Source organism: Cervus elaphus, chromosome 5 (assembly GCF_910594005.1).
Source record: "Cervus elaphus chromosome 5, mCerEla1.1, whole genome shotgun sequence".
Taxonomy (NCBI): domain Eukaryota; kingdom Metazoa; phylum Chordata; class Mammalia; order Artiodactyla; family Cervidae; genus Cervus; species Cervus elaphus.
This window is the reverse complement of record NC_057819.1, coordinates 23,971,317-23,985,304: the sequence shown is the minus strand read 5'-3', so window position 1 is coordinate 23,985,304 and position 13,988 is coordinate 23,971,317. Positions and strand designations below refer to the sequence as shown.

General features: G+C 42.2%; 1 protein-coding gene across 1 annotated transcript in view; it reads right to left on the bottom strand.

The window, feature by feature from the left end:
* TMEM132C (transmembrane protein 132C) overlaps nucleotides 1-13,988 on the bottom strand; it is a 445,343-nt gene that overhangs the window by 31,695 nt on the left and 399,660 nt on the right. The window contains exon 5 of the mRNA XM_043902097.1: nucleotides 5,669-5,812. Coding sequence (XP_043758032.1) covers nucleotides 5,669-5,812 — 144 coding nt within the window. The remainder of the gene's footprint in view (nucleotides 1-5,668; nucleotides 5,813-13,988) is intronic.

The following is a 13,988-nucleotide window of genomic DNA, read 5'->3' as shown; positions in this document are numbered from 1 at the left end:
AGGGGATCTTCCCGACCCAGGGATCAAACCTGGGTCTCCTGGAGCTGATGTAATAATATTATAAATAAAGTGCCCAATAAATGTAATGTGCATGAATCACCCTGAAACCATTTCTCCCACCTCCCTAGTCCATGGAAGAATTGTCTTTCAGGAACCCAGTCCCTCATGCCAGGAAGTTTGGGGGCCGCTGTTTATAGCAAGGACTCTATGATGATGATTACTCAGCTGTTGGAAGCGCTTCTCCCTCTTATGTGTTTTCTCTCCTTGGGCTGTTCCTGGGCTTCTGTTGGGCACATGGTCGCCCTTCTCTGGGTTGTTGCTTTTTCATTTCTTGCACATAAATCAACACAGACGCTGAGTTTCCAGGTCTTTCCACTCACACGTCATCACTCCTATTGACCTAAGCCCCAAACACACTGCAGACCAGACCCCTTGTCACTGGCCACTCTTTTACGTCCCACACTGGTGAAGCTTCCTTTCTCAAATGCCCACCAGACAGGGGTATTCAAGAAGCACTGCAAGGTGAGAGAGAGGAAGAGGCAGAAATGTGCATGTGATATGACCCCACCTCTGCAAAACAGGTGACACGGTTGGTAAAAAATTTGCCTGCCATTGTAGGAGACTCAGGAGACGTGGGTTTGATCCCTGGGTCGGGAAGATACCCTGGGGCAAGAAATGGTAACTCACTCCAGTATTCTTGCCTGGAAATCCCATGGAGAGAGGAGCCTGATGGGCTACAGTCCGTGGGATCGGAAAGAATTGGACATGACTGAGCAAACATACACAAATGCTGCAAAACAAGCAAGGACAGAAAAACCCCTTCTACATGTGCATTTACACACACACACACACACCTTGACATGTATGTGTTTATGATTGTACGACCATAAAGAAAGGTATAGAACGAGATCAGGCAGGTAATTAACATGGATTACCCAAGGGCTGGAAAGGTATGCTATAGCATGTGTGTGTCTGTGTCTGTGGGTGTATATCTGTAGATCTCCCAATTTAATTAAAATTTTTTTCTTTTTTTGTTTACAATATTGTGTGAGTTTTAGGTGTATAGCAAAGTGATTGTTATACATATATATACACACACATATATATGTATATGAAATCTTTTCTTTATCAGATTCTTTTCCATTATAGGCTACTACAAGATATTGAATATAGCTCTCTGTGCTATATAGCAGGTCCTTATTTATCTATTTTATATATAGTAGTGGGTCTCTGCCAATCCTGATCTCCTCATTTATCCCTCCCTCTTTCCCCTTTGGTAACTGTAAGTTTGTCTTCTATGTCTGTGAGTCTATATCTGTTTTGTAAATAAGTTCATTTGATTTGCAGAATTAAAAAGTCCATGGTAAAAAATAGTTTGTATGAAATGATCCCATTCTTGTAAAATAACATCTCTCTCTAGATGGTTATCCAAAAAGTGTCAAAAGAGATTACGTATAAAATGATCGCCAAACTTTCAGCAAGAGACCACATACTGTATGATTCCATTTATGTGAAATGCCCCCCAAAAGGCAAATCTACAGAGACAGAAAGTAGATTAGTGGTTGCCCAGGGCTAGGGGTGGCAATGGGGATTAACAGCAAATGGGGTGACGAAAATACTCCAAAACTGGGTCACGGCAATGGTTACCCAACTCAATCAATCTCCTAAATTGTCGCTGAATCATACACTGGAAGGAAGCTGCAACCCATGCTAATTTTTTAATAACACTGTGCCTGCCACAAAAATATACCTGTAGGCAGCCAGTCTGTAACCCCTGGCTTACCTAATAAGGTCGTCAAGGGGATTACCCAACTCAGAGTTAAGCCCTTTCCTTGAAAAATGAAACTCCTGAATCCTCACAATAACCTTTTGAATTAGATACCAGATTGCCTCTCAGGGAGACTGTAAATCAGTGATGGCAGAGGTTTACTCACCAAGTCGTGTCCGACTCTTGTGACCCCATGGACTGTAGCCCCCCAGGGTTCTCTGTCCATAGGATTTCCTAGGCGAGAATACTGGAAAGGATTGCCATTCCCTTCTCCAGGGGATCTTCCCTACCCAGGGATCAAACCTGCATCTCCTGCACTGAAGGCGGATTCTTTACTGCTAAGCCTCCAGGGAAGCTGTGATTCAGTAATAAAGGCCAATGATCAGCAGGAACCTAGTATGTGACCATGGCTGGGGGGAGGGGTGCCTCTAGATCCCAAACCTAGTGCCTCTCCCCCGCCCCTCCTCCCAAAGTTACTTTTCAGCCACTGGAAAGAGCATTGCTTATCCAGACACAAGCAAAGGGGGCATCCCTCAGGGCAGTGGTTCTCAGTGGGGGTGATTTTGCTTACTAGGGGACATTTAATAATGTCTGGAGACATGTTTGTCTGTCACAACTCAGAGTGCTACGGACATCTATTGGCAGAAGCCAAAAAGGCTTCTAAATATCCTGCAATGCAGGGGACAGTCCCCATAACAAAGATTAGCTGACACAAAATATTAAGAGTGGTAAGGTTGCAAATCCTGTCTCTGAACTCGGGACTTTGCTTTTCAACACAGTAGCCAGGAGACACACGTGAGTCTGGGCCCCTTGAAATGGGGCTCCGGTGGAGGTGAGCTCTGTATCCAACACACACGGAATTTGAAAGTCGTTGCTGTTTCGTTGCTAACTTGTGTCTGACTCTTTGTGATCCCGTGGACTACAGCACGCTAGGCTCCCCTGTGCTTCACTGACTCCCAGAGTTTGCTCAAACTCATGTCCATTGAGTCGGTGATAAGATTTAGCACCCCAAAATGTGAACTGTCATATTAATAATTTTCACATGGACTACTTGTTGAAATGACAATATTTTAAATATAATGGGTTAAACACGTGCATTAAAAATCAGATCCACCTGTTTCTTTTTACTTTTTTTGAATGTGACTCCTGGCGCATCTAAATAATTTATGTGGCTCACGCTGTATTTCTACCGGTCAGTGTTGTTTAGAACTTCAACCACTTCCTCTTCTCCTCCCAGAGGCTTTTGAGTCTTCTGTAGAACACTGTGGGCTCAGGGTTACCATCAGGTCATAAACCACTGTTGAGTGAATTAGAAAAAAAGCATCTCTGCTTTGAGACAGTACCTCCAACAGTCAAAAAATGGTGGTCATAGCATATCGCTGGGAGGCTTTACTGCCACCTACTGGAAGGTTTGTGTAACACTTTCGACAATCGTGAACGTGGCATCCAGTGCTGAGAACAATCTCAACAACGCTGGGCTGCCGCGTGTCCATGCTGGGGGTGGGGTTTGCAGAGAAGTGCTTTTCCACAGCAATCCCCTCTTTCCATGCAAACAGGTTGTTTATAACTCCAGAGAGAAGACTGATTGCTACTTGTCAGATTTGATTTGGAGGTGGGAAACATTATCTGGATGCTTTCTCTTGGATATGTACGCTTTTTTTTCTGGATATGTTTCTATTGATTTCAAAAAATACACAGAAAGACCAAATGATTAATTTCTGGCTTCAAAAACCCCTCACTGTCTTATTCTTTGAGCAAGCACTGCGGGCGCGTGATCATGGTAAATGTTGGTGAAGTGAAGTGAAGTGAAGTCGCTCAGTTGTGTCTGACTCTGCGGTAGGAAAGATCAAAAAGTACGGTCCTTGCCTCAAGACAGTCTCAATTTATCTCCCCCACTTACCTCCTAGTAACCATAAGCTTGATTTCTACATCTGTGGCTCTATTTATGTTTTGTAGATAAGTTCATTTCTATCTTTCTTTAGATTCCACATATAAGTGATGTTATATGATTTTTTTTTTCTGTCTGATTTACTTCACTCGGTATGACTATTTTAGGTCCATCTGTGTTGCTGCAAATGGCGTTATTTCATTTTTTTTTATGGCTGAGTAATATCCTATTCTATACATATCACATCTTCTTTTTTTTTTTTTTCACATCACATCTTCTTTATCCGTTCATTGATTGATGGACTTTTAGGACTGTGCTTCCATGTCCTGGCTATTGTAAATAGTGGGGCAATGAACACTGGGATACTATATATAAAACAGATAACTAAAAAAGACCTGCTATCTAGCACAGGGAACTCTACTCAATACTTTATAATGATCTATACGGGAAAAGAATATGAAAAAAAAAAGATATATGTATAGGTATAACCAAATCACTTTGCTGCATACCTGGGACTAACACAACATTGCAAATCAACTGTAACCCAATAAAATTTTTAAAAAGACAGTCTCTAGGGCAGGGATTCTCTAGGAAAACTTTCTCTTGGAAGGACAAAATAGTAACTTTTATTTTTCTTTAAAAAATTAAAAAAGATTCTTTAATGGTAACTATCTTAGACCAGCAGACCACATAGTCTCCATGGAAACTTACTCAAAAGCAGCTATAGACAACATAGAGACAGATTTGAAAGAATGAAATTTTGCCATTTGTGTCAATGTGGATGGACTTGGAGGGCCTTATGCTAAGTGCAACACAGCAGACAGAGAAAGACAAATACTGGATGATATCACTTCTATGTGAAATCTAAAAAAATACAACAAATTAGTAAATAAAAAATAAGCAGACTTGCAGACACAGAGAACAAGCTAGTGGTTACCAGTGGGGGCAGGGGTAACATAGGGGTAGGGGGACAAAAGGATTATTATGGGATTATATGAAATCATGTGTGTGAAACTTTCGAAAACTGAAAAATATTATAGAATTTAAAGAATCTTCCATTCAAAAATTTTTTAAAAAAAGAAATAGATTTGAGTGATCATGTTCCAATAAAACTTATTTACAAAGCAGGTGGTAGACTGAATTTGACCCAGTGTTCATAATCTGCCTCATGGAACAGCGGTTTCAACGGCTGCCCTATGGTTCAGACACATGAGGCGGTGTGTTTTATATTTTATTTTTTGCCTATTGTAGTTTTCTTTTTTGTTACATTTTTGCCAACATTGAAAAACAGATGACTTTTACGAAATTTGTGGCATCTCTTGAAGGTGTACCAATCCTGAACTCACATTTATAGATGACCATAATTATTCTTTGTGACTCTATGGACTGTAGCCTGCCAGGCTCCTCCATCCACAGGATTTTCCAGGCAAGAATACTGGAGTGGGTTGCCATTTCCTTGTCCAGAGGATCTTCCCAACCCAGGACTCGAACCCAGGTCTCCTGCACTGCAGGCAGACTCTTTACCGTCTGAGCCACCAGGGAAGCCCCCTATAATTGGCAGGAGTTGACCATGGCTGCCCTTCCAGAAATGGGCTTGTCTGATTTACCACTTCACTCACTTAAATCACCTGCTTGGTTACTGTAGGTATGTGGGTCTGACTTATGGTCCACAGTACGCTTGATGACAACAAGGCTGGCATGATGTCAAATTAAGAGATGGATATGGGAAAGTTTAGTGAAGCCCAGAAAGGTTGTGAACACAAACCAACTCACTGGACCTCGTATTTCACCAGGCTAACCTCTCTTAGTGAACAAGACACCCCCATGACGTTTCCACCAGCTCAATCCAGATGACTAATGGAATCACTTACTTTGCACATTTTTTTTTTCTGGCTGTGCCACCTGGCTTGCAGGATCTTAGTTCCCCACCCAGGGATTGAATCCAAGCCCTGGCAATGAAAGTGCTGAGTCCTAACCCCTGGCCGGCCAGGAAACTCCCTGGAATCACTTACTTTGATGACCTCCTCATCTGTGGACTTGCATTCCACGGACTCCGAGATATCTGTCACGATGCTGTTCTCCTCCACGGTGACCACCTTGATGGGCATGGCAACTGTCTTTCCCGTGAGGATGGCGGTGTTCAGGATCTCAGTGTCCTGCCGGAAGAACGAGACACACCTGGGTCAAGGCAGCTATTTGGTTCTCTCGGAGACTAGGGGAAGCCTTCCACGGCATGTGCCTCTCCTCGTTTAGATAAGACATGGCCACAGTTACCTTAGGAACCTGGGCAAAAGGATTATAGGTGTCCTGCCTGCTAGACAGAAGATCATCTTAAGGTCAAGGACTCTACGTGCTGTGTTTATGTGAAGATGAGTGGCAAGTTCAAATTGTGTGTTTTGGAGGTTTCTAGAGGAGTCAAATTTGTGGTTTAAAAACTTGATATAAAAATGAATGTTCAACAGTCTTATGGACACAGCGGGGGCAGCAGGGGGGGTACGAATTGAGAAAGTATCATTGAAACATATATATTACCATATATAAAGTAGATAGCTAATAGGAAGTTGCTATATAACACAGGGAGCTCAGACCGGTGCTCTGTGACAACCTAGAGGGGTGGGATGGGAGGTGGGTGGAGGGAGAGGTGCTTCCCAGGTGACTCAGTAGGTAAAGAATCCACCTGCAAAGCAGGAGACACAGCTTCAATCTCTGGATCAGAAAGATACCCCGGAGCAGGGCATGGCAACCCACTCTAATATTCTTGCCTGGAGAACCCTGTGGACAGAGGAGCCTGGCGGGCTACAGTCCATAGGGTCGCAAAGAGTCGGACATGACTGAAGTGACTAAGCATGCATGCATGGCTGATTCAAGCTGATGTATGCCAGAAACCAACACAACATTGTAAAGCAATTGTCCTCCAGTTAAAAATAAATTTAAAAAACAAAATAAAAATGAATGTTCAAAACAGAATCTGCAAGGCACAGCATGGGGATTTTTAGTTTACTTGTTCATGTCTTGTTACATCTGGATGAACTGTTGTCTCATTGTAATAAAGCTTGTCCTCTTTGTAGCCTATTCTCACAAAGAAGTTAAATTTTTGTTTGATCAGATCAAGGTGCAAAATCACACGATAGGATCGTAGTAAAAAATCTTTTAAACCTTAGAAAGATAACCTGGTGCTAGGTGTTTCACAATTTACTTTTAGTTTGTTTGTGATTGTCCTCCTAGTTTTCAACCATGACAATAAAAAAAAATGTGCATTCTTTTTCTTTGTTGCAGAGACCAAATAAAAGGTACACGTCAGTGAGGTTTCAGTTGTAAGCAACAGAAATTGACTGACTACTTTATGCAGGAAGGTACTAGGTACTACGGAAGGTGGAATCACCAAGATGTTCATGTTCCAATCTCCAGAACCTGTATGTCTGTTGCCTTATACGGTAAAAGGGACTTTGCAGTTATGAAGGATCTTGGGCTTCCGTGGTGGTTCAGCTAGTAAAGAACCTGCCTGCCAATGTAAGAGCCTGCCAGGTTCCTCTGTCCATGGGTTCTCCAGGCAAGAATACTGCAGTGGGTTGCCATGCCCTCCTCCAGGGGATCTTCTCCACCTGAGAATCGAACCCTCATCTCTTGCATCTCTTGCATTGACAGGCGGGTTCTTTACTCCTGAGCCACCAGGAAGCCCCAGATATTCACTACAAGAGCAATCAAAGAGTTAGGTAATTTTTACCCCAAATGCCCATCATCACTGCTACACCTTGGCAACTGGCTTCATTGCTTTTTGTAGCACACCAGTCTTCTCCTGTTGCCCCATTGTGGCCTGTTCCGTTGGAGGTCTGGGGACTTTGCTTTATCTTGTTCATACTGACTTCATGCAAAATGATCAGCATCACACCTTTGCAAAGTGATAAAGACAATGCCTTCTCTCTTAAATCTGTAGGCGCTCTCTGTTGGCACTTGTGCAATCCTGTTCCTTATGGTCAAATGAAGATGAAAAGGGGTCTGTAGCTTTGGGATGGCTATTGGCACCTTTTACCTCTGAGTCAATTTCTCCCCAAATCCCTCTCCAGAACTGCTGCTCTACTTTGAAGCAGGAGATGCAAGGAAAGAGATTTTCTCAGTTTTTCCTCCAGGGAAGCAATTGACACAGAAGCGACCTTTTGCATTAACCAAGTGCACAGCTGAAAGAGCCATCAGTTACAAAGGGGAGCGTCAGCCTCTCTTCGATGCTGGTGCCCATCGACCCTCTGCCATGTCTTCTCTTGGGTCCACGGGATTCCTGGAGCTGGAGCTGCCATTTGGGCAGCTTGCGCATTGGCTATTACCGATGCCAAGAATACCGCAGAAATTCCCCAAGTCCATTTTCAGGTTCATTACAGGTAATGTGCTCAGAGTTCAGTCTTAACATTTTCTTTCTGAGAATGGTCTTTGGCTAATGGCTTCATTAAAACAGCAAACTCCCTAGTGGATTAATTGTGATTAGCTTGCTAATGGTTGCTGCCGTTTCTCTCTCTCTCTCTCTCACACACACACACTGTCTTTCACCTAAGACTTCCTATCCCTAAACTGAATTACATCAAGATTAACACTGGTGGGTCATTAGATATTTTTTGCGAACCAAGATCAACTTCAGGAGCACAAATTAACAGTCACAGAAATGCCAATATTTAAAAAAAAAAAAAAGACATGCCAATATTTTAAATGGATAACCAATAAGGACCTACTGTATAGCACAGGGAACTCTGCTCAATGTGATGTGGCAGCCTGGATGGGAGGGGAGTTTGAGGGAGAATGGATACATGTGTATGTATGGCTGAGTCCCTTTGTCCACCTGAAACTATCACAAAGATATACTCCAACACTTAATGAAAAGTTAAAAATAACAAAAATGCCAAATGAGTGAAGAAAGCATTGATCTTCGGATAACCTGGTTAAGCCACAGGGATGAAGTTCCTTGTGGAATTAAAAATTCCTTTCTAATCTAAAAAAATGATACAAAATGAACTTATTTACAAAACAGAAATAGACTCACAGACTTAGAGAATGAATTTATGGTTATCAGAGGGGAACGATGCAGGAAGAGATAGATTGGGAGGTTGGGTTGGACATGTACACACTGCTACATTTAAAACAATCAACAAAGACCTACTGTCTTTGTTGAGTATAGGGAACTCTGCTCTACACTCTATAGTAAACTGAATGGAAAAGAATTTAAAAAAGAATAGATACATTTTGTGTATAACTGAATTACTTTGCTGTACACCTTAAACCAACACAACATTGTAAATCAAAGGTACTTCAATATAAAATAATTTTTAAGTAAAAGAAATAAAAAGACTCCTTTCCTGATCAACCATTTCGGTGAGTGTTTGTTACTTGGTGGGCATGGGGAGTCTGGAATCCCAGATTCTACTCTGTGCTTTAATTTTCTATAGAGCCTTCATCATACTCTTATTGTTTGGATCTTGGTTTCTTCATTTTACAAATTAAGGGATTGGACCACATCTTCTATTGGACCACATCATCCACATCTCTTTCCACCTGTCAAATCCTACATAACCATGAAGATCCACCAGCCATTTAATGAACCCTTACTGTGCACCCAGCATGTTCTTGCTACTGGGTTATAACATAGTGAACCAGAGTGACAAGCCCACATTCAAACAGATGTATGGGATGGTGGGGACGGTGGGAGGCATACGCAAGTAGGCAACCACAATATTTGGTCTGTCAGGACTTTCTCATTAACTAGTGGCAAAAATCCAACTCAATTCAGTCTAAGCAAAAAGGCGACTTATTGCCTTGTACAAGTCAAGTATCTGATGGAAGATTTCAGCTTCAGGTATTGCTAAAACCAGGTTCTCAAAACAAAATTGCAATTAATTCCTACATCTCTCCATCTCTTGACTCTCTTTCCCTATGTTTGGCTTCATCAATTAGTAAGCTATTTCTATATAGTAGACCTCCAGCTATATTCTTCATGGCTCAAATCTGTGTTCTTCCGTCAAAGAACTCAATAGCAAAAAAACAAACAAAATAGCCCAATTAAAAAATGGGCGTTCTTCCGTCAAAGAACTCAATAGCAAAAAACAAACAAAATGGCCCAATTAAAATGGGCAAAGGACCTGAACAGACAATTCTCCAAAGATGATATCCAAATGGCCAACAGATACATGAAAAGATGTTCAACATTACTAACCATTGTAAATCAAAACCACAAAGAGCTATTACTTCACACCTGTTCAGGTGGATATTATCCAAAAGTCAAAAGATGACTGGCTGCTGAGGATCTGGAAGAAAGAAAACCCTTGTGCACTGCTGGTGGGAGTGTAAATTGGTGCAGCCACCACGGGAAATAGCATGGAGGGTTTTCAGAAAATTAAAAATGGAACAATCATGTCACCCAGCAATCTCACTTCTGAGTATATACCCTAATAAGAAGAACTCACCATCTTGAAGAGTTATCTACACTCCCATGTTCATGGCAGTATTATTCATAGTAGTCAAGATATGGAAACAACCTGAGTGTCTGTCTACAGATGAACGGACAAAGAAAATGTGATATATATGTATACAATGGAATACTATTCAACATCAAAAAAAAGAAGAAAATCCGGACCTCCCTGGTGGTTCAGTGGTTGGGAGTCCACCTGCCAATTCAGGGGACCCAGGTTTGATCCCTGGTCTGGGAAGATCCCATATGCCTTGGGGAAACTGAACGCATGTGCTGCAGACTACCGAGGCTGCTCACTTGGAGCCTTGCTCTGCAACAAGAGAAAGCCCGTGTTCAGCATCAAAGACCCAGTGAGGCCAAAAATAATATAGAGTAAATAAGTTAAAAAATTTAAAGAGAAAATACTGATGTTTGTGATAACATGGATGAAACTGGACGATGTTTTGCTAAATGGAAAAAGTCGGACATAGAAGTCAAACACTGTGTGATCTCACTTATATGTGAGATCTGAAAAAAAAGCAGACTGGTCAGGGGCTGGGAGTTCGTTTATAAGATGGATACGTTCTGGAGACCAGATGTACAGCGTGCTGACCATAGCTAATAACTTGTATCGAATACTTGCAATTTGCTGAGAAAGTAGATCTAAAATGTTCTGAATGTGCATGCACACACACATGGTAACGATGTGAGGTGATGGATGTGTTAACTGCTTGATTGTGATTGTCACTTCACAACACATACACACATCAAAACCTATACCTTATACAAATATATAATGGAATGTTACTCAGCTATAAAAAAGAATGAAATGATGTTAGGCAGCATCATGGATGGACCTAGAGAGCCAACGACAGAGGCTTCAGGAGAAACCAGACCTTCTGACACCCTTATCTTGGATTTCTGGTCTCCAGAACTGTGAGAAATTAAAGTTCTGTTGTTTAACCACCCAGTCGTGTATTTTGCTATAGTTAACCCTAGAAAGTAAGATATGTCCTGTATCATAACCTGAGAAGGGGTCATTGATACTGTGGAGAAGATGGATGGATTCTGTTGGCATAAAATCATGGAGGAGTGATGTTATGAGAGGCAGCCAATATTTGTGTGTCTGGAGGGTATTATACTCCAGGGTTCCTTAGGTTGTGAATCTGGAATTCTGGGAGAGAAGAGAGGAGAAAAAACACCTAGTGGGTATGGGCTTGAGTTGTTGAAGAAGAACCCTTGGCCGCCTTTCCAAGGTGGGCCTGGTGCATTTGAAGGGTGGGAAATGAAGAACTCCCACACCATCCTCGGATTCCTGCGAGTGAACAATTTTCAGGTTGGATTGTATTTTTCTGGTTTCTCTTAATTATGGGCATAGCTGTGGGATTACCAAAAATAACAGCCCACAATGTAGAAGCAAGGGGACAGTGAGGAACCCAAGCATGGATTGGGCACATTATCCCAGTCTGATTGTAAAGATCCTTTGTCCCCTCCCAAAGACTTGGAGAGATGCTGTGCTGGGAAGGAGGGAACCTTTTCTGGCGAGTTAAAAATATGTGTGTGTGCACGAGTATGTGTATGAAACTGACATTGCAGGTTACAGATATGGGGCTGGCTGCTCCCCTCAAATCCCTTTAGAGTTGAGGCCAATTCACAGCAATATGCCTGACACACTATTTATTTTAATTAATTAATTAACTGACTTTTGGCTGCCCTGAACCTTCATGACTGTGTGCGGGCTTTCTCGAGTTGCAGTGAGCGGGTTTCTCATTGCAGTGGCTTCTCCTGTTTTTCGAGCACCGACTCTAGAGTGTGGGCTCAGCAGTTGTGGCACACAGGCTCAGCTGCCTCGTGGCATGTGGAATCTTCCCCAACAGGGGTCTAATCCAGGTCCCCTGCATTGATTGGCAGGCAGATTCTTAACCACTGGACCACCAGGGAAGTCCCCCAGCACACTATTTAAATACATAAGACTGTGCGTTTTCTGAACCCCCAGCCAGACCTGGAAGAGTTCATTTCATGCAGGGCCAGTCAGGAGCAGGTGCTGTCTGCCTTCATCCTCTACGTAGGGGTGCTCTGGAGGCCAGGCTGCGAGCCGTCTTTTCTCCAGGCTGCCCTGAGGTATGAGATGCTCAGCATCAATGAATGGAGTTCTCCCTCTTGAAAGTAGGAGGGTGGACACCTCCTGTCCCCCAGCAGACATCAGATCCCACTCATCAACACCATTTCACAGCCTTCCAGAACATGACTAAGATAGAACTGTTACTTGGACACTTTTTGTGTTATTAAATGTTTGTTCTCTGCTTTTATTGTCTTTTTTTCCCCCCTCTTTCCGCCCCCTTCTGTCAGGAACTGGAGAACTGCTCTGTGTTTCTGAAAAGAATCAATCAAGTGAGGTACTTTTAAATCACTGTCATTTCAAACTTGAAAAAAGCCTGAGGAGTCAGAGAAAACGCACTTTGTTTGATTTGCCTTCATAAATGTAAATTGGTTTGGCCACTTTCTGCATTTTTTTCTTTTTACAAATTGGAGTTTTTTTTTTTTTTCCTGCTGCTAAATCTTGTAATTTATTTATTTATTTAAATTTATTTATTTATTTTTTAAAATTTATTTATTTTTTTTTTCAGTGGGTTTTGTCATACACTGACATGAATCAGCAATAGATTTACACGTATTCCCCATCCCGATCCCCCCTCCCCCCTCCCTCTCCACCCGATTCCTCTGGGTCTTCCCAGTGCACCAGGCCCGAGCACTTGTCTCATGCATCCCACCTGGGCTGGTGACCTGTTTCACCATAGATAATATACATGCTGTTCTTTCGCAACATCCCACCCTCACCTTCTCCCACAGAGTTCAAAAGTCTGTTCTGTACTTCTGTGTCTCTTTTTCTGTTTTGCATATAGGGTTGTCGTTACCATCTTTCTAAATTCCATATATATGTGTTAGTATGCTGTAATGTTCTTTATCTTTCTGGCTTACTTCACTCTGTATAATGGGCTCCAGTTTCATCCATCTCATTAGAACTGATTCAAATGAATTCTTTTTAACGGCTGAGTAATATTCCATGGTGTATATGTACCACAGCTTCCTTATCCATTCATTTGCTGATGGGCATCTAGGTTGCTTCCATGTCCTGGCTATTATAAACAGTGCTGCGATGAACATTGGGGTGCACGTGTCTCTTTCAGATCTGGTTTCCTCAGTGTGTATGCCCAGGAGTGGTATTGCTGGGTCATATGGCAGTTCTATTTCCAGTTTTTTAAGAAATCTCCACACTGTTCTCCATAGCGGCTGTACTAGTTTGCATTCCCACCAACAGTGTAAGAGGGTTCCCCAAACAGACAAAGGATTAATCTCAAAAATATACAAGCAACTCTTGAAGCTCAATTCCAGAAAAATAAATGACCCAATCAAAAAATGGGCCAAAGAACTAAACAGACATTTCTCCAAAGAAGACATACAGATGGCTAACAAACACATGAAAAGATGCTCAACATCACTCATTATCAGAGAAATGCAAATCAAAACCACAATGAGGTACCATTACACGCCAGTCAGGATGGCTGCTATCCAAATTGGAGTTTTAATTTTTAAATAAATTGAGAAGACAGAATTGCTTCTGGAGGGTTGAAAAAGTTGAGGGTGTGTGAACTGATGGAAAAGCTAAGTCCACAGACTTCCCTGGCAGTCCAGTGGTTAAGACTCCATGCTTCCAACGCAAGGAGCACTGGCCAGATCCCTGGTCGTGGAACTAAGATCTCACGTGGTCAGCCAAGACAAGAAAAGTCCAAACAGCCAGGGGATGGGGTACTTATCCCAGGAGGGGATGTGAAATGCCCACTACAGCTTCCCCAGAGACTTCTCAAGGAGAGAAACAAGAAGAATGGAAATGTGTGATGTCTACC